Source organism: Loxodonta africana, chromosome 3 (genome assembly GCF_030014295.1).
Source record: "Loxodonta africana isolate mLoxAfr1 chromosome 3, mLoxAfr1.hap2, whole genome shotgun sequence".
Lineage (NCBI taxonomy): Eukaryota > Metazoa > Chordata > Mammalia > Proboscidea > Elephantidae > Loxodonta > Loxodonta africana.
This window is the reverse complement of record NC_087344.1, coordinates 52,061,442-52,085,057: the sequence shown is the minus strand read 5'-3', so window position 1 is coordinate 52,085,057 and position 23,616 is coordinate 52,061,442. Positions and strand designations below refer to the sequence as shown.

At 52.2% G+C, this 23,616-nt stretch overlaps 1 protein-coding gene across 9 annotated transcripts in view; it reads right to left on the bottom strand.

Annotated features, from left to right (window-relative positions):
• Positions 1–23,616, bottom strand: part of ARHGEF10L (Rho guanine nucleotide exchange factor 10 like) — a 158,774-nt gene that overhangs the window by 62,857 nt on the left and 72,301 nt on the right. For all 9 annotated transcript variants that reach the window (XR_010321309.1, XM_064281365.1, XM_023552016.2 and 6 more), the window contains 4 exons: positions 17,397–17,518; positions 10,516–10,602; positions 8,094–8,317; positions 6,020–6,174 (listed from right to left, as the gene is read on the bottom strand). Coding sequence is in view for 8 of the 9 variants with exons in the window: in XM_064281365.1 (XP_064137435.1) it covers positions 6,020–6,174; positions 8,094–8,317; positions 10,516–10,602; positions 17,397–17,518 (588 nt within the window). In the remaining variant the exon portion in view is untranslated. The remainder of the gene's footprint in view (positions 1–6,019; positions 6,175–8,093; positions 8,318–10,515; positions 10,603–17,396; positions 17,519–23,616) is intronic.

Here is a 23,616-nt window from a genome sequence, read left to right as displayed (position 1 = left end):
AACTCAGCTCTGCCTGACAAGCCTCCTTCACCAACCCCAGCTACCCTCTCAACTTCCAAGAGTCTCCAAAGGGTTCTGGAGTCGGGACTGGGGGGTCGAGAAGGGTGTCATCAGGAGGCGGCCAGGCCTCTGTGAAGGATGCTGACCCCCACCAGGACGCCAGAGCCAAGAAAAATCAAGGCTTTGAGCACCCCCCAGTGGCCAGAAGTGAGTAGTGCTTTGTGGCCAGAAGGTGGCGCTCCTGCCCTTATGGCTAAGGTGGGGGCTGTTACTCTTCCAGGGAAGAAGCAGTTAGAGGTGCTGGGGCCATGCCCCAAAAACTAGGAAATGAGGGTGTTGCCCCATGAGCTCAGCAGTGACGGCTGCCAGAGTCCTGGCACCCTCTATCTAGCCTGCCCCTTTCCAGAACAGAATACAGTTGTGGCTGCCCAGGCAGGACCTAGGATGCCCTGAGGATCACATGGACATTGACCGCTCCTCCTCTGTTTGCTGGGAGCCTCACAAAATCCTCTAAAAAGTCCTGACTCCAGGACGGAATGATGGACTGTGATAAAACTTATGGATACCAACACCATTCTATCAAACAGGACACCAGACAGGAGTCAGGGGTCCTGATTAGAGGGTCCATTGTGCCTGTGGAGGGACCTCAACCACAGGCTTGCCCTGGCTGAAACTCAGTTTCCCCATCTCACCATGAGGAGACACAACTTTGTCCCCTAAGTTCTTCCCAGCCCTCACATGCCATGACTCTAAGATTTTAAATGTAATCACTGTGGGCTCAGGGAGAGGCTAAAGCCTCCCCCACCTACTGGGGGCACCATCCTTCTACCCCTCTTCTTGCCCAGTGGCTCTGGGAAGCAACCACATGTTCCAGAACATGCACACGCACTGTCACGCAAGCACCTGTCCCCTGCGTGACAGCCCATTCATCCCACCCAGCACCAGCTCTCAGCCAGACGAAGGGAGATGAAGGCCCTGTCTCCACAAAGGCACCTTCAGAAGCTCAAGCCCCTCCTCCCCCAGCCCCCAGGGGAGAGCCCCAGCTGGTCCTTCTCAGGGGCCAGATCCAGGAGAGCCAGAGGCAGGGCAGAGAGTGAAAGTCATCAAGCCCGAGAGGGTCCAGAGGACAGCCCCTGCCTGGTAAGTAACGACAATAACAGTAAGAGTAACAATGATGACAATGATCAAGGTACCAAGTATAAGCTCTGTTCTAAGCACCTGTGTGAATTACTACATCTATCTTCCACAACCACTCATTCCCATTTTGCAGGTGAGGACACTGAGGCTCAGAGAGGTGAAGCAACAGGCCCCAAGCTCTCACAGCTGGGACTTAGTCCCAGGAAGCCTGACACTGTAGCCCATCCCTTCAACCACTCCATCATCTGCCTCCTGGAAGGGGTGACCCCGGCCCACACCTCCAGTGTCCAACCAGAGACATCCCCACATCCCACCCAAGGCCTGGTGATGTTCCTGGGCTGCTCGAGGACAGGGGAGCTAGAAGAGGAGACCCCAGGTAGCTCTGTTCAAACTTGGGACTCGACCGCCCACTGGGGCTGGGACTGTGACCGCCTCGCCCCTGTCTGGGTCCCCAGCACCTGGCTCAGTGCCTGGCACTTCATGGGCACTCAGTACATATTGGTGAAATGAATGAATGCAGGTGAGCAGAGGCCCCTGGGAGCAGCAGACTGATTGCCATGCCCACACTGCTCTTGGCCTGTTTCCCCATCTGTCAGCTGGAAGGTGGACTACAAGGCCCCTCTAGCTCTGAGAGTCCGTGAGGCCATGGGGCCTGGTGAACTTTGACTTCACAGGTCAGCTTTCAGCTGCGGTTCCACAGGTCCTCCAGGACAAAGGTAAGTCCCCAGGCTGACTTCTGCCTGTTTTGCTTAATATTTCTGGTCCTCCCCTTTTGCAATGAGTAGACCAAGAATGCCAATTTAGCCAGGTCTTGGCCTCAGCCAAACCCAGACAGGACGGTAAACCTGTCAATATAAACATTTACAAAGACCTCATTGAATACCCTCTCCAAGGAGTCCCTGGGTGGCACAAACAGTTAAGCACTTAACGACTATCCAAAAGGCTGGCAGTCTGAACCCACCCAGAGGCGCCTCAGAAGACAGGCCTGGTGATCTGCTTCCAAAAGGCCACAGCTTTGAAAACCCTATGGAGCAGTTCTACCCTGCATATACGGGGTCACCATGAGTCAGAATCCATTCAACACCAGCTGACACTGCCACCACCAACACCCTCGCCAAGGCATTCTAGATTATTCAACAACTCTCCCACCACTAGAGGGCATCAGAGATGAGTCGTGATTGGCTCTGTGCCAGGCAGTTTCACGCCCCCCTCCCCCCCAGTTGCTCTGAGCTAGCCTCAGTTTGCGGGGATGGGGTTGGGGGTGTCTGAGGGATATGTGAGGCCTTGGTGAGTCTGGACGAAGACAAGGCTAAAGCCAGCCCTCCAGCTGGGTCCTGGGCCAGGTTACTGATCCCAGCCCCAAGCCACACCCAGTCCCCGTAAAGGCGGATGGGAGGAATCCCACACACCCCACACTGTGCACCACGTCCTGAGAGCCCCCCTTCCTATCCAGCTGCCTCTGGAAGACAGGGTGCCAGGTGAGGCAAGGCTACCCAGGGGCCCAGAGGGTGAGCTGGACGAGGAGAGTACGACCACCAGGCTCACTTGCACAGCCCCTCCCAGCCAGGCTCGCCACCTCTACCCTGTCTGCCAGGACTCAGCCACTTGCAGACAACTATGCGTCCCAGTGCACTTGGACAAATCCAAGGCCCCACAGTCCAGCCGTCTGCTCCCACCTTGCTCTCTGCAGCTACTGTCCAGCACAGCAGCCTCCTCTTGGCTCCCCCACTCTCCTGCCTCCAGGCCACCGCGCACTCTGTTCCCTGTGCTGAGAACACCATTCCCCTAACTCTTCACTTGCCTGGCCACTTCTCCAGGTCTCAGCTTAAAGACCCCACTCGTTGGAGAGGCCTTTGCCGGACACTGGACCCCAGGCCCAGGCAGGCGGGGCTCTCCTGTGACACCCTGCTCCTTCCCTGGGGCACACTGAGCACGGTGTGTCATTTCATGCCTTCTTGCTTGTTTATGTGATGAATTCTGTCATCCCCTATAGAATGTGAAATCCTTGAGTGAAGGGGCCTGTCCATTTTGCTCACCACTGTCTCCAAGGTGCATAGTTGTTGTTGTTAGGTGCCGTCGAGTTGGTTCTGACTCATAGCGACCCTATGCACAACAGAATGAAACACTGCCTGGTCCTGCGCCATCCTTACAATCGTTGTTATGCTTGAGCTCATTGTTGCAGCCACTGTGTCAATCCACCTTGTTGAGGGTCTTCCTCTTTTCCGCTGACCCTGTACTCTGCCAAGCATGATGTCCTTCTCCAGGGACTGATCCCTCCTGACAACATGTCCAAAGTATGTAAGACTCAGTCTCGCCATCCTTGCTTCTAAGGAGCATTCTGGCTGTACTTCTTCTAAGACAGATTTGTTCGTTCTTTTGGCAGTCCATGGTACATTCAGTATTCTTCGCCAACACCACAATGCAAAGGCGTCAGTCCTTCTTCGGTCTTCCTTATTCATTGTCCAGCTTTCACGTGCATATGATGCAATTGAAAATACCACGGCTTGGGTCAGGCGCACCTTAGTCTTCAAGGTGACATCTTAGCTCTTCAACACTTTAAAGAGGTCCTTTGCAGCAGATTTGCCCAATGCAACGCGTCTTTTGATTTCTTGACTGATGCTTCCATGGCTGTTGATTGTGGATCCAAGTAAAAGGAAATCCTTGACAACTTCAATCTTTTCTCTGTTTATCATGATGTTGCTCATCGGTCCAGCTGTGAGGATTTTTGTTTTCTTTATGTTGAGGTGCAATCCATACTGAAGGCTGTGGTCTTTGATCTTCATCAGTAAGTGCTTCAAGTCCTCTTCACTTTCAGCAAGCAAGGTTGTGTCATCTGCATAACGCAGGTTGTTAATGAGTCTTCCTCCAGTCCTGATGCCCCGTTCTTCTTCGTATAGTCCAGCTTCTCATATTATTTGCTCAGCATACAGATTGAATAGGTATGGTGAAAAAATACAACCCTGACGCACACCTTTCCTGACTTTAAACCAATCAGTATCCCCTTGTTCTGTCCGAACAACTGCCTCTTGATCTATGTAAAGGTTCCTCATGAGCACAATTAAGTGTTCTGGGATTCCCATTCTTCGCAATATTATCCAAAATTTGTTATGATCCACACAGTCGAATGCCTTTGCATAGTCAATAAAACACAGGTAAACATCCTTCTGCTATTCTCTGCTTTCAGCCAGGATCCATCTGACATCAGCAATGATATCCCTGGTTCCACGTCCTCTTCTGAAACTGGCCTGAATTTCTGGCAGTTCCCTGTTGATATACTGCTGCAGCCATTTTTTAATGATCTTCAGCAAAATTTCGCTTGTGTTTGATATTAATGATATTAGTCTATATTGCATAGTAGGTGCTCAGTAATATTTGGTGGACAAATATTTGCAAGGCAGGAAAACTGGGGGAGCGTCTCAGCCTTTCCTCCAGGCCACGTGGCCCCCAACTCTGCTTGGAGAAGCCAAAGCTCCCTCACGTCTGCAGAGGGCCCTAGCCCCAGAGGTGGGACACTTGGGTGCAGGTCTCGGTTCACCCATGGGACTTTGAGCAGCCACCCCATCCGGAAAATGGGGATGTGGGTCCCAGTGTTCGCTGGTGGCTCTTGTGGTTTTAATGAACTACTGGGTCCAACCCCGGGCTGAAAGGCAACAGTTAAACCCAAACCCCTCGTCTCCTTCTAACTCCAGGGGCCCAAACTGATGAGTTAGGAACCAAGAGGGAAGAGGCCAAGGGCGATCCAAACTGGGGGCCAGGAGGGCCTGGGGGGCAAGAGAGGACTCACAGGACTCAGCGGGAGGAGAGGGTGGGTGGTCCCTGCAGGCCACTGTCTCCATTTCCACTAAGCCTATGTTTACTTTCACACTCATACTCAGTCTGATGGTGAGAGGGCTTTTTCCCCCTCCCTCTTCCCCCTTTAATTAAAAACTATAAATGCCTTATCAAAAGCTAATTAAAAATACCAACACAGTGCCAAGTGGCAAAAAAAATAGCTCAGTACAAATATCTGTTTATAACCCTGCAACAGGCTGTGATGACACGGCAATTAAAGCCACGTCAGAGGGGCAAGGGAAGGAAAAACCCACAACCGCTGGCCACAGGCCTCTGACGCAGCACCCTGCCCAGGCAGACTGGGGGCTGCCACCTTCCCGGCTCAGCCCTCATCACTGGACTGGGAGGCACAGAAGCCACTCCTCAAGGGGACAGGAGGCACGGCACGCCGTGTGGCTGTGGATAAGCCATGTTACCTCCCTCAGTCCCACCTCATCGCCTGAGAAGTGGAGGCAGCTCCCAAGGGCTATGGCGAGAATTCAAAAGATAATGCACACACATTAAGCACTTTACCCTGTTCAAGGAGCATCGCAGCTGAGACAGAGCGAGACTGGCCCTCTAGATGTCATAGTTCGTCATCAATAGCTCAATAAAACAGGAGAGATTGAAATGCCACCGGCACTGAGACTCACTGCATCCCAGGCCCTGTGCTTGGCTTTCACCATGTGTGGTGGGTACCACCATTATTCCCATTTTACAGATGAGGAGATTGAGGCACACAGAGGAGAAGCCACACACCAATGGACACAGCTGTTATCAGTGGCAAAGCCTGAACTTGAAGCCAGGCCTCTCTGACCCTGGAGTCCCTGCTCTTACCCACTGGAGTCTCCTGCCAATGAGCTGAGCTGCCTGAGTGGTAGTAAGCACCCTGTTCCTGTAGGAATTTGCATGCACGGGACCCGAGGGGAGCTCGGTGACCTCCAAATCCCCCCAGCCCCAAGATTCTCCAATCAGTTTCTGAGCCACCTCCCACAACCACTCTCAGTGCACAATCCGGCACACCACCAGTGTCCAGCACTGCCCCCCTGTCCACACCCAGCCCCGTCCTCACCGCTGGTCCGAGGGTAGGCGGCGAGGGTCCCATCCTGCAGGCCCGCAAACAGATGGAAGGGGCTGTGCCGCAGACAGAGCACAGGCTGCAGGCCTGGGCTCCTGCAGGTCGCCAGGCACTGGGTCCCCGTGTCCACACTGCCGTACACCAGGACACTGCGGGGAGAGGCCAGAGGATGACTGCAACTCACTGAGGGCCCCGTGCTCACTGCCCACAAGCCCTCCTAGAAAGAGGGGGCTCCGAGGGCTCCCCCAGCTCAGCCAGGCCTCCTTGCTGTATGACTAGCCATCACTCCACCTGTCAGGAGCTCAGGGTTCTCTGTGGTGGCCTCTGCAGGAGGTAGGAAGAACGTGTGGGGCTCCAGAGTCAGTACAGTATGGTATGTGAGAGAACTGCTTTCAGAGTCACAAAGACCCGAGTTCAGATCCAGACGCACCACCTTCCAGCTGACTGACCTCCGACTGCTGAGCCACAGTCCCGTCTGTAAAGTGGGGCAGCAGTGCCCACCTCACAGGGGTGTTGTGCAAATAAAATGAGACACTCATGATGGCACGTGGCATAGGGCCCAGTGTCCCAGCAAAAGCACTCACTGGAAACGAAGACTTGGACACGGATGTCCATGGCAGCACCATTCACAGCAGCCACGAGGTGGCAACAGCCCAAGTGCCCATCAACAGAGGAACGGATAAACAAAACGTGGAATATCATTTGCTATAAAAAGGAATGAAGTCCTGACACGTGCTACAACGTGGGTGAACTCTGAAAACATTCTGCTGAGTGACGGAAGCCAGACACATATCATAGGATTTCATTTACATGAAATGTCTGAAAGAGACAAATGTATGGAGACAGAAAGGTAGATGAGTGGTTTCCAGGGGCCAGGGCAGGGGCGGGGGAGTGACTGCTAACGGGCACAGGCTTTCTCATCAGGGTGACGGAAATGTTCTGGACTTAGATGGTGGAGCTGGTTACACAACACTGTGAATGCATTGGAAACCACTGAATTGCACGTGTTAAAATGGCTAGGATGGTAAGTTTTACTAGAAATTTTATCTCAATTAAAAAAAAAAGGAAGTGTTTGCTGGGCCCCTCCCGAGTAGAGGCCTTGCCGGTCAGCTGCAGATCCAGCCCGGGCTTCATAGAGCTTTGGCGGCTGCAAGTTGGTTCTAAACCATTAGCTTTCTGCTCTGACTTCAGTTGTGTGGAAAATGGGGGAAACCTGTCACTTCTCTGTGGGCCCACTTCAAGGCTCACAGCCCCGGAGCAGCGAGCAGCATGGGGGTGCTCAGGAAACACGTCCCCCACCCCTTTTCTCCCCTTTCTAGGACAGCTGTGAAAAGCATGGAGACGCAGCTAGGAGAGCCACACATCTGCAGAGAATGTCCCACTCCAAGGTCTTCATTTATCATGGTCTTCACCGTCCCAATTAGCTGGGATGAATAGCCATGTTCCACTTACACTAGTGGACGGCTATTGATCCCGGGCAGGCTCCAGCCCGGGTCAGGGGCCTCCTCACTGCTGACTCACCAGCTCCAGGCTTGTTTTATAGGGGGAAGGCCCTCCCATCTGCCAGCAGTGATTTCACCTCGTGGGGATGCCCCGGGCCCCTCCCCCACCCAGAAAGAGGAACTGAGGCCTCAAAGGGGGAACGCTGCCAATGACGGCTGCATGAACTGTTTTGCAGCACCAAGTTCAGTGGGCTATCACAGATGAGAAACTCAGGCTCCAGGGATTAAATATGTGTCCGAGCACCTGAGCAAGGAAGGGCAGAGATGAGATTCAAACCCAAGTCCAGCTGACACCGAGGCCAGCACCTCCCCTCTGTATATGCAGCTAGGGAGGGAGCCACAGTCTGCTCAAAGCAGCCCCTTGAGGGTCTCGGCTAAACCAGAAGCAGTTCCTGACACTATGGGTCTCACTCTGGGTACCTCCAGGCCCCACCTTCTGTGACACCAACCAGAGGCAGAGAATGTTGGTGGGAGACAAGCAGATGGGGAAGCTAGAGGGACACTCCCACCCCACCTAGCCCTGTCCTGGACATAGCCATCCACATCCCCTCCTCCACACCCCTCACCTGCCATCCTGGAGTCCAAGGCAGATGGTTGGGTGCACTGCGGCCGAGGGGTCAGCAGCTGTCCGGCTCTCATCTCTGCTCTCACCCTCCTCCTCTGGCTCCGGAATGTACTCCATGCAGAGCACAGGGGCCGCCAGGGGGAAGGACTTGACGGTGCGGGGTGAGGGCCGGTTCAGGGAGAAGATGTCCACCTGGCCCCCTGCGCCCTCCTGCCCGCCGCCAACCTGGGAGCAGAGGCCCAGAGAGGCTGTCAGACAGGAACACAGGGGAGTGAAGGTGGGGCTCACCCCTGCCTTCCCAGTGACCCCACCCCAAACTTCTACCTGCCACTAGGGTTAGATATGAGGGTATGGCCCTTCTCCTTCCCACACAAATGCTGCCGTCACTGAAGGCCACTCGTCTCCAGCTACCATGGCAACACATTAGCTCAGGACCCACAGAAAATCAGGTAGGGAGCTAAGGTGGACCAGATACCCAGTCAGCTTTCTATTTCCTTGTCTTCAGGGTATAATTCAACCAATAAATAGTGAACATCTACTCTGCCCCTTAAAAGTATCCTGGTCTATAAACCAAAAGCAAAGAAGTTTCCTGAATAAACTGAATGCTTCAAAGGTCAGCAAAGCAGGGGCAGGGGTTTGGGGACTATGGCTTCAGGGGACATCTAAGTCAATTGGCAAAATAAAATCTATTAACAAAACATTCTGCATCCCACTTTGAAGTGTGGCATCTGGGGTCTTAAATGCTAGCAAGTGGCCATCTAAGATGCATCAATGAGTCTCAACCCACCTGGATCAAAGGAGAATGAAGAACGCCAAGGACACAAGGTAATTATGAGCCCAAGAGACAGAAAGGGCCACATAAACCAGAGACTACATCATCCTGAGACCAGAAGAACTAGATGGTGCCCGGCCACAACCGATGACTGCCCTGACAGGGAGTACAACAGAGAACCCCTGAAGGAGCAGGAGAACAGTGGGATGCAGACCCCAAATTCTCATAAAAATACTAGACTTAATGATCTGACTGAGACTAGAAGGACCACAGTGGTCAGGGTCCCCAGACCTTCTGTTGGCCCAGGACAGGAAACATTCCTGAAGCCAACTTGTCAGACATGGATTAGACTGGACTGGACAATGGGTTGGAGAGGGATGCTGATGAGGAGTGAGCTACTTGCACCACGTGGACACTTGAGACTATGTTGGCATCTCTTGTCTGGAGGAGAGATGGGAGGGTAGGGGGGTTAGAAACTGGCAAAATGGTCACAAAAGGAGAGACTGGAAGGAGGGAGTGGGCTGACTCATTAAAAAAAATAGGGGGAGATAAATGGGAGTATGTAGTAAGGTGTTTGTAAGTTTATATGTGAGACACTGACTGGGTTTGTAAACTTTCACTTAAAGCACAATAAAAATTATTAAAAAAAAAAAGTGTCCTGTCTTGATCACCGTCTTACCCGTGTGTCTAGCACACAGTAGTCACTCAACATATATTTGTTGAATAGCTGGATGAATGGATGGACAGAAAGATGGCTGGACAGAAGGAAGGAAGGAAGAAAAAGGAAAGGAAGGGTGGATGGGTGGATGAAGGATGAAAGGATATGTGAATGGATGATGAGTGGATGATAGGAAAGAAGGAAGGAAGGAAGGGAGGGAGAAAGGGAGGGAGGGAGGAGGAAGGGAGGGAAGGAGGTAGAAAGGAAGGAAGACCGGAAAAGCAAAAAATGAGAGAAAGACAGATGATAGATGGATGAGTGGATGGATAGATGAGTAAATGGATGGGTGGATGAATGGTTGGCTGGTTGGTTGATGCGAGATATTGGGGAAACAGTGAGAAACAAATCACCATCAAAAGGGACATTTGGGCTGAACACTGAAGTTCTGCTGTCCAAGTGCCTGGAGACAGAAATTAGCAGGGGGAGTTGAAGGATGGCCAGAGGGGTGGTGAGGCTGGAACCTCTGGGAGTCAATATCTGAAGGATACAATCTGCATCAAGGTGGGCATGGCAGGGGCACCTATCTGAATTAAGAGAGGCTTTGCCAGGAACCCAAGGAACAGAAAGGTGGACTAGAATCTCTACAAGAGATCAGCGATAACAAGCCCTGCTTCCTTGCCCCTGGGGTGAAGACCCTGCTACCCAGGCAGTCTCCACAGCTCCCAGTCATGTCCTTCATGGCACTGAGGTCACTTATTTGTTCCCTGGTTGCTATTTGTTCCTCCCTCCTCACCTGACAGTGAGGTTGAATCTCCCAACTCTGAGCACAGTGCCCGGCACCCGAGGTCCCAGGTGGATGAAGGTGCATGATGGGAGCAGGGTGGAGGTGGGGTCAGCAGGCAGGTGGCCTTCCCCAGCTTCCCTCCTGGATGCCACCCTCCCTGCTCCTGCCCTCAGGGCCAGAATTCCTGGCTGGGCACAGAGGTTACTCACCCAGAGGTAGCCCTGTGGAAGGGAGGTGCTGACCGCTGAGAAGCCCAGCAGGGGAGAGTTGACAGGACTATGGACCAGGGCCCCCAGCTGCAGAGACAGAGACAGTACACTTGAGGTTAAATGCTGAAGTGCCCAAGATGCCAACCTTTGTCTGACATCCTAGCACAGGTTCCCATCCACCTGTAGCCCAACGACCTGTGGGGCTGTTAAACCTGTAGATTCCTGGACCTCATTCAGGGTCCCGATGAGAATCTACGGGGGAGGGGGGAGGCTGGGAAATCGACGTGTTTCACCAGGTCTCCAGGCTGTTCCTACACACTCACATTTGACTGTTGCTCTCCTAGAAACTTCTGGCTAGAAGGGGCCTGAATGGTTCTCTGCACCAGTCCAGGGTTTTTCACCTGGGCAACTTCCAGATAAGAGGTGCTAAACACCACCAATGCCTCCCAGCTTTACAGATGGGGATGATGAGGCCAACAGGGACACGTGGCGCCCTAGGCCACAGGGACGATGAGTGGCAGCGGCCTGGAGCCCAGCACCCCCACCTTTGCCTTCCTGCATTCCCCCAAATGGGCAGAGAGGAGGAGGGACAGGAATGCTAAAGGTCTCAATTCCCCAACCTCAACCACAGAAGTTCTCTGCAGATGAGCCTGTCAAGACCAGAGGGGTGGGTGACTTGTGTGGGCTACCCATCAAGGCCAGGGGACTCTGTCTGTAACTGGTCAGTTGAAGATGCAGTCCCCCTGTCACTGAGAGCCACTGGCTACCTGCACTCCCCCTGCCTCTGCTGCCCTAGCACCAGGCTGGGTTGCCTCCCTGAAGCCTGTTTCCTGAGCTAGACCTGGCCAGTCTGTCTCTGGCCAGGACAGCAATGCAATGAGATGGCGTGGCCCTTTCCTGGGACTTGCTGGAAGCCCTGGTCAGACCAAAACGGAAGGAGGCAGAATGGGGACAGCTCGAGGGTGCCCCATGGGAGAAACACAGATGAGGTGGGACTCTCTGCCAGGCAGATGCTGCTCTCCAATGGTACTGAAGGCCAGGCCACGTGGGCCCTAGCCCAATGGAATATTCTAACAAAATTTCTAATGTCCACAGGGGAGGGGGCCAAAGAGGTCACCTCATCTATCCCCCTCATTTAGAAATTGACAAACTTAAAGCTCAGAGAGGGAGTGTGAATGGCTCAAGGTCACACAGCAAGTCAGTGGCAGAGTCAGGGCTAGAAGTCAGGGTTTTGACTCTGAATCCCCGTGCTCTTTCTACTGCTGCTTGAACTCTACCCAGAAGCCAAGCTGCCACGCTAGAGGCCTCTGCAGTCTTGGGTCCCACATCTGCTGGCTGGGAACACAGATCCAGACATCCAGGGGCCGGAGGCCTCCCTGAACCTGACCTCCTGGGCACCCTCAGGTCCCTGCTCTCATCCTGTCTTGCTCCTTGGTGGCCACATCCAGTTGAGGGTGCTCAGCTGGGCTGCTGCTCCTCTCCTTGCTCACAGGCGGGGGAAGGGGACAATCAGACCCCTGTTCAGACATTTCCATGGCAACTCCAGTGGGCACTGATGGCAGCTGGAGTCAAAAGAGCCCAGGCCCAGGACAACAAAAACTCAAACAGCTCCTTCAATGAGCAAGGGCTGGACCTAGAAGTCCCACTCATGCCCGGAAGCCGACACCCCAGAAACAAGACACTCCCTGAGCAGAGGAGGGTGGAATGAGGTTGTAAAGAAGAAGGCTTCAGATGCCACCCACCTGGGCTCCAACCCAGCTCACTGGCAACCAGCTGGTGGTACCAAGCAAATGGGCTCCCCATCTATAAAACAGGGACTCTGACAGTCCTTGTCAGGATGGCCATGGGGACTGGAGGGAGTAGACATACAGCACATGGCACAGGGCTGGGCACCTGCAGCAGATAACACCCTCTAAGGGCTCCCTGTGGGCTCTTCCAGCACTTCATGGGCATTAACTCATTTAATCGTCACAACAACCCAACCAGGGAGGGACTATTACAGACGAGTGGCTGCCGCACCAAGCTGGGAGATTACAAACCTGGCAAACAGCAGCTGTGGCTGGAGGAGGTCGCTGAAGGTCAGGATGGGGGCCATCTCAGCAGATCTGGGCTGCCACCCCTGGGTCCCACAAGGCACTTGCATTTCAAAGCACCTCAAGGGGGCAGCTCCCCCAACCCACTTCTCCAAGCACCTGTCCCCAGGTGGCTCTCTAAGCTGGGTTTGTGCTGACCAGTTCCCATGCCTTCTCGCTGCCCCTCTAGGGTCAGGCCACCACCTTGGATGGAGCTGGAGGCCAGTGAAGAACCTTCCAACACCTCAGTATCAGGCCTTCGAACCCCTCCCAAACAGACCCCAGCAGCCTCTCCTTCCTGGGGACAGCATGTCCTCGACACCTGCTTCCATTTATTGAACTCTGGGCTCCAAAGTTAATGGGCTTGGCTGCTAACCGAAAGGTTGAAGGTTTGAGTCCACCCAGAGGCACGTCAGGAGAAAGGCCTTGCGATCTACTTCTGAAAAATCAGCCACTGGAAAATCCAGTCCTACTCTGTCATACACGGGGCTGCCATGAGGCAGAGTCAACTGGAGGGCAACCGGTTTGGTTTTTTGTGGTTTGGGTATGCTCCAAGCAACAGACTAAACATTTGACATGAATCCTATCATTTAACCCTCATTTAACCCCGTGAGGGGGGCATCATAGCTACCCCATCTTATACAATGAAGACATAGTGGAGACACTGAGAGCAGACGTAGTCCTCCGAACATCACACGGCTGGGTCATGGCAGAGCCGGGACTCAAACCCCAGCCAGTGACTCAGCTTCGATGCTCTCCCCACGAGTCACGAGGCCTCACGTGGCCCAGCGTGGGCAGGGCCAGGCACAAGGCCGGCCACTGACAGCACTGAGAAGAGAAACGTTCCTGGCGTCTTGCTCTCATTGAGGAATGAGCCCAACACACACACTCATCCAGCCTGAACAGGAACCCTGACCACACTGGGAAAGGTGCTGTACCAGCCAGCACCTCACCCAGCCCCAAGCCCTCCCCGGACAGCCAGAATCCGCCCTGGCTCTCATTAAGCCAGCATGGAGCCCAGGGTCGTCTGTTCCTGGGCACTGCCTGGGACAAGGGGTAGGCCGGGGAGAGGCTGAGGAGGCCAGCATGCTCCCATCTGTTCCTCGCAGTAATTGGACAAGGCCCTGGCACTCCAGGGCCCTAACTCATTTGCTGCCAGAGTGGAGCTGATGGGTACATCTGTCTGGGGTAGGAAGCAGGCACCGGCGGAGACGGACAGTGTCTTGGGGCCTAGCAAATGGAGAAGCGCAGGCTCTGGAGCATCTCTCAGGGCTTCCGCAGGCCCATTACCACGGAGATTCACTCTCAGTCAGCACGGGGCCTCCTCGGGAGACAGTAAGCAGGGCCCAGTGGGGCTGATGCTTCCAGACTACCTGTCTCTGGCCCAGAGAACTCCAAATGAGGAGATTTTTGGGCCCCTGTCCCCCGGGATGCAAGCCAGCAGATGGCTCCCCACCGGGTGGTGGTTTCTTTTTGGAAACCTCGGGGGTAGCGCCTGTCTGTGACTTCAACACCCAGGTCTGGCCTGTCAGGGCTCGGCCTGCATCCTGTATCCCCAGGAGGCCCATGGCCCTGGAGGCAGGATAATCCACTCCCCACTGCAGAAGTCACTCCGGGGTCAGCCTTTTCCACGGGAGACACTAAGGCCAGGCAAGCTACAGGCAAAAGTGCCCCAATCAGTGCCTACTCCAAGGGCTCTGGCCTCCTCCTCAAAGCCCATAGGTAACCCACGCCCAATGCCCAATGCTGGGGTGGTGCTCACAAACTCAATAGGCCTCCCCGCTAACCAATAAAGTACTGACTCCCTACAAAGGCCGGGCTCTCTGAGCCTTACAGAAATGAGCAGGGTCTGGGCTGCCCCCATGAGATGTCTGGTGGGGGGCCCATGATGTGGGCACATACCAGCCAAGCCCCAGGAGAGGAAGAAGCAGGCAGCAGCAGGAGTGGCAGACACTCTCCTCCACAGTGACCTTGATCAATTACGTTACTGCTCCAGTTCCAGCCTCGTTCCGCTCAACCAGGAGCTACGGCCCCGGCCCGTCTTAGAGAGTTAACAGCGTAAAGCAGCTAGAATGGGGCCTGGCATGCAGATGCCTCATAGAAGGGTTTGCTACCATGCTGTCATGATTAAATAATTTAAAATAACATTGCTGTTCTTACTACTACTGTTGTTACAATGGCAACCGTTTACTGAGCACCAGCCACGAGTCAGGACCAGCGCTAAAGAACTTGACATGGTTTCCCTCGCTGAATCCCTGAGTCAGCCTGTGGCTTGGGTAACGCTCCAACCCAAGCGGACACCATTTTCCCGGCACTCAGGCCAAATCCATGGAAACATCCTTCCTCTCCTTTGCCCCCAGCCCTCAACCGATCTATCCCCAGTTCAGCCCGCCCTCTCCCAATACACATCCCGAATGTGTCCCCAGCCCTACCCCAGCCCCACGCCATCCACCACGGTCTCTGCCAGGGCCAGGACTCTGGTAAGGCTAGTGGGGCACTCACCTTGGCCGCAAAATTTGAGGGGGTGCCAAAAAACTCAGGAATCAAGAAAACAGTATTTTAATACATTTAAAAAAATCAAAATTAATGCAAAAAATCCTTGATGAGCAATTATTAAGATTTTCCATAAAGACAGGACCCACCCTGCACTTGTACGATGCTGCCTCACTTGCTTCACCCTAAAGCCGGCCCTTTATTTCCCCAAAAAAAGCAGCTGAGCTGCAGGCCTTAGTTCGTAGATTTGATTTTTTTTTTTTTAATATCACATCGAAATATTATTTATTGATGGCATTAACATGAAGAATGTAATCAATGCTACTGAATTGTACGTGTAGCCATACGTACATACGTTTTCTTATGTATATTTTCACCACACAGTTTTTTTTTTAAAACACAATTCAACTTGATTATTGAAGTTTTTGGTACCTCCTTAAATTCTGCCTGACTCACCTCACCCCAGTCCTGCCCTTGGCCCCCACCCACACCAACTCCCACCACATCTCACAGGACCCCGGCACTAAGCTCTGAACGTGCATCTCGGAATCCATGCTTGCCCTCCTCCTGCCCATGGTTCACCTTTACACGGCAGGCAGCCATAATGCTCAAATGACCCCCAGATCATGCCAGTGCCAGGCATGACGCCATTCACAGCTTTTCGTTGCTCTGAGAATGGAATCCAAACCTGACCCAGCCTGCGAGGCCAGCGTGGTCCAGCTCAGCTGCCAGCTGGCCTCATCACCTCCTGCCCCCTGGGCTCACAGAGCCACAGCCACGCTGGCTCGCTTGCTGGCCCTCGAGCAGCCATCCAGCTCTCCCAATCGCAGGCGTTAGTTTGTCTGCTGAGAACATCCTTCCCTCAAACCCTCACAGGGCTACCTCCTTCTTGCCAACCAGGTCTGAGTTTAAATGCCACCTCTTCTGCGAGGCCTTTCCTGAGCCCCCTGACTGTGTGCCCCCCATCTGTGTATCTATTATATCACTCGTTTATCTTCTTTATCACATGTATCACTCTCTTCTATTTCCTTTTGTTGTTTTATTGCCTGTCTCTCTCCACTAGATTGAAAGCTACATGAAGGCAGGACCCTGTCTGTCTTGGTGCCACTATATTCCCAGTGTCTGGCACAGGGCCAGGCATGCAGTAGATGCTCAAATCAATGAATAAGCTCAGGTCTCAAAGATATGCTCTTCCAGCTGTTTAATATGTTCTTCCAGCTGCTTAGGGCCCCAACCCAATCACCATGTCTCTTAGGGGCTTATTTGTCTGGTCTACCACGCATCTGTCAGTTTGTCACACTGTGATAGCTTGCATGTTGCTGTGGTACTGGAAGCTATGCCACCAGTATTTCAAATATCAGCAGGGTCACCCACAGTGGACAGGTTTCAGCAGAACTTCCAGACTAAGACAGACTAGGAAGAAAGGCCTGGAGACCTACTTCTGAAAATTAGCTAGTGAAAACCCTCGAGAGCATGGATTTTAACTCACTTACTTAGGACACATAATCAGAAGAGACCAGACGCTACAGGGGATGTCACGTTTGGTGAAGTGGAGGGCTAACAAAGGTGAGGGAAGTCCTCAGTGAGAAAATTAGCACAGTGGCCACAATGGACTCAAGCATGCCAATAACAGTGAGGATGGCACAGGACCGGGCAGCATGTTATTCTATTGTACAAGGGGTCACCACGAGTCCCAGTCGACTCAACAGCAGCTAACAGCAACAACAGGCCCCAAGCCGGCTCTCCTCTCCCCAGAGCTGAGCGAGCTCATCTGCTTGGACAGAGGGGAGGAGGAGGACCAGCAGCTGCCCCAGAGGTGAAATGGATATAAAAACATCTGCTCAGAGAGTTCTTATAAACATTAAAACAAGAGAATGTTGGCAGACCGCTAGGGAAGCACAGCAGGTGCTTAAAAACAGGAGGTGTGGAGACTGGGGAGCACCCCGTGATGAGGGGGCCCCCCTGCACTGAAGCCGGCTCCTGCCAGGCAGCACCATAAACGATCCAGCCCCACATGGCCTGGCCCAGCCACTCTGGCATATTCTGGCATCTTCTGAGCTGGATTTATACTATCAGCTGATGAGATCATTGCTATTTTTATTATCTCAAAAAGGGGAATTTTCCACTGACCTGACCCACACCGGGGGTTTACCCCTACTTCTTGCTGGGAAAGTGGGCTCCTGGAGCAACAGTAATGCTCATCGACCCCATCAATAAGGAGTCACGAAGCTAGGACTTGGACCTGGTGCTCTCCCACAGTGGGTACTACCTGGATGCTCAGGCTCTTCTAGGCGAGAGGAGATCCACTCCACTCACCTGCAGGCTGAGGGCCCGGGAGCAGAAGGCGGGAACACAGCAGGCCAGGATGGGGCACCAGAACGGGGCTTTGCTCTTCTTGTCCTCATCAGGACACAGCCAGCCGGGCTGGTTCTCCTCCCCTGCGGCAAGAGGAAGGAGGGGTTGAGGCTGGTCAGAGTTTGAGCAGCATCCCTCCATGCCCAGGGAACCACCACAGGCCCCAAGACTCGGCCTGCACAGTGGCCAGGACTGGCCTAGCCAGTCGTTCCCACCCCCACTCCTGCTGTCTGAAACAAAACCCAGCCTCATTCCAGACTTGGCATGGGGCTCCAGGCAGGGAGTCAGGAAACCAAGGGTTCAAGGCCCAGTCTGACTGCCTTCTACCTGAGCAATGTCCTGCAAATCACCTCAACTCTTCGAGCCTCAATTTGCTTGCCTATAAAATTAAAAAAAACAGCCAACCAACCCACTGTCATCAAGTCGGTTCCAATTCATGATGACATACGTGTCAGAGTAGAACTGTGCTCTATGTGATTTTCAATGCCTATGATTTTTCGGAAGCACATTCTCAGGCCATTCTTCTGTGGCACCGCTGGGTGGTTTCAAACCTCCAACCTTTCTGTTAGTGGTCAAGTGCAAACCACTCGCCCTACCCAGGTAAAAATGCCTTCCTTCTGCAGTTGTTGCAAGGATCAAATGAAATAACAGATGTGAAAGGGTTTCAAAAAACATTAAAATGCTGAGCACATATAAGTTGGTGGTGCTTTTATATTCGATTGTGATAACAATGGCAATGAAGAAAAAGCTCTCTCCTGATCCCCTTGCAGCTACCCTGAAATCTAGGCAGTCATCTGACTCCAAGTTTCCCCAAGTCCCAAGGGACAGTTAAACACACAAATCAAAAGCACCTGGCTAAAAGTACTGGACCAATTCAGCACAACTAGAGGGTGCCCGGCTACCACCACCGACTGCTCTGAGAGGGATCACAATAGAGGGTCCCGGACAGAGCGGGAGAAAAATGTAGAACAAAATTCTAACTCACAAAAAAAAAAGACCAGACTTACTGGCCTGACAGAGACTGGAGAAAACCCAGGAGTAAGGCCCCCAGACACCCTTTTAACTCAGTACGAAAGTCACTCCTGAGGTTCACCCTTCAGCCAAAGATCAGACAGGCCCATAAAACAAAACGAGACTAAAGGGGCACACCAGCTCAGGGGCAAGGATGGGAAGGCAGGAGGGGACAGGAAAGCTGGTAACAGGGAACCCAAGTTTGAGAAGGGGAGAGTGTTGGACATGTCGTGGGTGGCAAACAATGTCACAAAACAGTATGTGTACTGTCTAATGAGAAACTAATTTGTTCCGTAAAGCTTTATCTAAAGTACAATAAAATAAAGTATAAAAAAAAAAAAGTACTGTACTAGGCGACATCCATGGCTAGGTGGCAGGGCACAGGTTTGGACTCAGGTCTGTCTGACTCCCAGGGCTCTAACCTTTGCACTAAACTAGGCCGTCTTCCAGCGTGCTGCCCCTCACTGCTGTTGCTCTGTCACGAAAGCCCGTGGGCATGGTCATGGTGACCCTGCAGGACAATGAGGCGGTAGCTCCGCCTGCAGAGCCAGGGCTGCTGGACAGGGCAGGGTACACCGAGTGAGAGGGACCACTACTGCAATGCCATCAAGCTGTGGGTGCCTAGAGCTCTGAAGACGGGAGGAGAGGTCATGGACAGAACCGCAGTGACGTCAGCCTTCCCAGCCCCCCATGCAGTTCCTCAGTGACAAAGAGGAAGCGGGAACCCAGGCACACATGGCCCTGCCTGAGGAAGGGTCACCTCGGTCCACGGAGTACCCACCAGCCACATGGGGACTCCTGATAGATCTTCCTGTTACCTACCGCTCCCTGCAGTCAGTGCTCCCTACAGCAGCCAGAACCATCCTGGTAAAACTTACATTGGGGCACACACGCGTCAAAGCTTAATATTGGTTACCAGGGGCAGCGGGGAGGGATAAAGGACAAGCTTTGTTTAGGAAGCACTGAGTTTCTGTTTATGGTGATGGGAAATTGGCAACAGGTATTGGTGACCTTTATACAACATAGCTGATGTAATTGGTGCACACATGATATATGTTGAACTTGCAAATGTTGCATTATACATATTTTCAGAACACTAAGAAAAAAAATGTCCGAACTATTTTTGAAGTCCCGCAAGGGCCCTCCTCCCCTCCCCAGCCTCACCCCTTGGTCACCAGGTGCCACCACACCAGACTTTTCTCAGCAGCTTAAACAGGACGAGCCCTGGGCTGTTCCTTCTGCCTGGAATGCTGTTTCCTTAACTCTCTCGAGGGCTGGCCCTTCTCCTCTCGGCAAAGGCTCAATGTCCACCTTCCCTGAGCACCGTCCGGTCACTCTCTCAGCCCCCAGTTGGTGTCGCAGCCCTTACACAGCTCTTTCACTGGGTTGTCTCTTCATCCCTTTGTGTGCACACACACTCCCTGCCACCCTGGTGATCCAAGAAGGAACCTTCCACACTATGTCCTTCCTTCACCACGCCCCCCCCAACATGGGGCTGGACACACAACAGGCCATCAGTCCACTTCTGTGGCATGAATCATGTCTCTTTCCTGGGAACCTTGTTTTCTGGATTTGTCAAATGGGTACATTCGTCTCTGGCTTCTTTCATCAAAGAGAAATTGCCAGGTCAAACCATAAACGTGCCATGCACAGAGGAGGGCTGGGCGAAGGGCCACCACGGAAGCAGCTCCCAAGCCCCGCACATGGCAAGCACTCAGTAACTGCCATCGCCACCAGTGAATGATGGCATCTGAGTGTCCGTCACAGAAAGGAACGATGAGATGAAGTGGCAGGTGTGGTGCTCTCTGAAAAGTGAAAGGCATTCACAAATGTCAGACATTATTATGGTGACAAGCTACTTCACTGTGGCGGCTCCCACAACTGCCCCCACATCACTTTTCAAACTCACTCCAGCGGGTGGGGGGTGATGAGGGATGGGGGAAGGAGCGGGCTGAGTCCTGAACTCACAACCTACACACACCTGCCCAGAGGTGTCTTCCGGGTCAGGCACTCCACCCCACTGGGCCCTGGAGGCCAGACGGAGAGTCACACAAGACCTGGGCCCTGCCATCAAGGAGGCAAAGCTGATGTGGGGAAGGCCATCAGGGAAAGGTCAACCACAGCACCACACAGGCATCACTGTAACAGACGGCTGTATACAATCAACAAGTTTACACAGCTCTGTCCCACACGCCGTCTCATTTCATCCTCACAGGCACCACCAATCCCACTTGCCATCGAGTCGACTCCAACTCAAGGCGCCTCCATGCGTGTCAGAGTAGAACTGTACTCCGTGGGGTCTTCAATGGCTAGCTTCTTGGAAGCAGAAAGCCAGGCCTTTCTTCCACGGTGCCTCTGGGTGAACTCAAACCTCTAACCTTTTGGTTAGCAGCCAAACGTGTTAACTGTTTGTACCACCAGAGACTCCACAGACACGACAGGAAGTAGGTTTTCCCAGCCCCCTTCCACAGCTGGGAAACAGGCTCAGGGAAGTCAAAGGAAGAGCCAGGAGATCAAGAACAAGCCCTGCGGGGTGCTCTGCACAGCACCTGCAGCTCGGTGGCAATAATGACAGAGAGGGCAAGTCCTGTGGGCAGGCCCGATTCAGAGCATCTATGCCATGGCCCATGAGCTGCCCCTCAGGCATGAGCTGCCCCTTGGGCAAGCCCCTGGGTGGCAAATAAAGACAGACAGGACTCAAGCATCCATCCTTGCTCTCAGGGAACTTACACTCAAGCAGCCCCTTGACCAGACAGAACAGGACAGCGCGCTCACCCCGCAGCTCCTCACCTGGGAGGCTCCTGGAGCTCTCAGAGGGGAGCGTGACCCCCCCTCACCCCTCCCCTTCCTGGCACCACAGCACCCGGAACTCACCTCCGGTACTTCTCCTCTCTCCCCTCCATGCACCCCCAGCCCATCAAGTCCTGGCAGTTTATTATTATATATATTCTTTAATGATCTGACCTTCTCCTTCCAGATGGTGCCTTCACTACCTGCAATTGGGAACGTTAAAAGGAAACGGAGTTGTTGCCCCCCATCTGCCACTGCCATTGTTCCCATCACAAAACCAGGGCGGCTGAGACCAAATTACAAGGCTGTTGCCGCTGAAAATTGAAAGCCCACTTGGGATAACTGACATTAAGAACTGGCACCGACAGACAGCAGAGCCACGATTTCCAATTGACATTAAATGGGGGCTTCTTTAGCACCCGACGATGTTCGCCGCTGCCCACTGAACACGATGGGTACAGGTCATGTCCCCTTGGGCTCCCCCAAACCCTCAAACAACCCCTCCAACCCAGGGGGCTGACTCTGCTAGAAGAGACTGGGCAAACCCCAACTTCAGCCTCCGACCCACTGTGTGACACTGAGCAGGATACTTAACCTCTCTGAGCCTATTGCCTAATCTGGAAAACAGGGGAAATAATTCCAACTATCTGGAGTTGCTGTGAGCATCGGAAGGAATGTAATATAATGCCTAGCATATAACAGGCACTGCAATAATCTTTAAACCTTAGACCAAAAATATTCCCTAAAGTCTTCTTAAATCAAATAATAGTTTAGCTTGTTAACTAGTAAAGAACATCTGCCTTGAGCATTGTGCTCTTTTAAGACCTATCTATATGGAATCAAACTAACAACAGCAACTCAAAAGATTAGACAGGAACCTTAAGGGGGCAATGAGTTTACGATAATGGGGGAAGAACAATTTGGAAAAGGAGGGTGAGAATGGTTGCACAACTCGAAGAATGTGATCAATGTCACTGAATTGTACATGTAGAAATTGTCCAACTGGTATATGTTCGGCTGAAGAAACCGAAGATTTTTACCAGCTTCTGCACTCTGAAATGGATCAAACATGCAATCAGTGTGCATTGATAATTACTGGTGATTGGAATGCGAAAGTTGGAAACAAAGAAGAAGGATTGGTAATTGGAAAATATGGCCTTGGTGACAGAAACAATGCCAGAGATCACAGGATAACATTCTGCAAGACCAGTGACTTCTTCATTGCAAATACCTTTTCTCACCAACATAAATGCGACTATATACATGGACCTTGCCAGATGGAATACAGAGGAATCAAATCAACGGCATCTCTGGAAAGAGACGATGGAAAAGCTCAATATCATCAGTCAGAATAAGGCAGGGGCTGACTGTGGAACAGACCATCAATTGTTCATTTGTAAGTTCAAATTGAAACTGAAGAAAATTAGAACAAGTCCTGGAGAGCCAAAGTATGACCTTGAGTATATCCCACCTGAATTTAGAGACCATCTCAAGAATAGATTTGACACGTTGAACGCTAATGACAGAAAACCAGACAAGTTTCAAATGACATCAAGGACATCATACATGAAGAAAGCAAGAGGTCATTAAAAAGACAGGAAAGAAAGAAAAGACCAAAATGGATGTCAGAAGAGACTCTGAAATTTGCTCTTCAATTTTGAACAGCTAAATCAAAAGGAAGAAATGATGAAGTTAAAGAGCTGAACAGAAGATTTCAAGGGCAGCTCAAGAAGACAAAGTATTATAACGACATGTGCAAAGAGCTGGAGATAGAAAACCAAAAGGGAAGAACACACTCAGCATTTCTCAAGCTGAAAGAACTGAAGAAAAAATTCAAGCCTCGAGTTGTAATAGTGAAGGATTCCATGGGGAAAATATTAAACGACACAGGGAGCATCAAAAGAAGACGGAAGGAATCCACAGGGTCATTATACCAAAAAGAATTGGTCGATGTTCAACCATTTGAAGAGGCAGCATATGATCAGGAACCGATGGTACTAAAGGAAGAAGTCCAAGTTGCACTGAAGGTATTGGCAAAAGACAAGGCTCCAGGAATCGACGGAATATCGGTTGAGATGTTTCAACAAACGGGTGCCTCCCTGTTCTATGCTAAGAAATTTGAAAGACAGTTACCTGGCCAATTGACTGGAAGAGATCCATATTTATGCCTATTCCCAAGAAAGGTGACCCAACCGAAAGCAGAAATTATCGAATAATACCATTAATATCACGCACAAGTAAAATTTTGCTGAAGATCACTCAAAAGAGCCTGCAGCAGTATATCGACAGGGAGCTGCCAGAAATTCAGGCCCGATTCAGAAGAGGATGTGGAACCAGGAACATCAGAAGGTGTTTACCTTATTGATTTATTGACTTATTA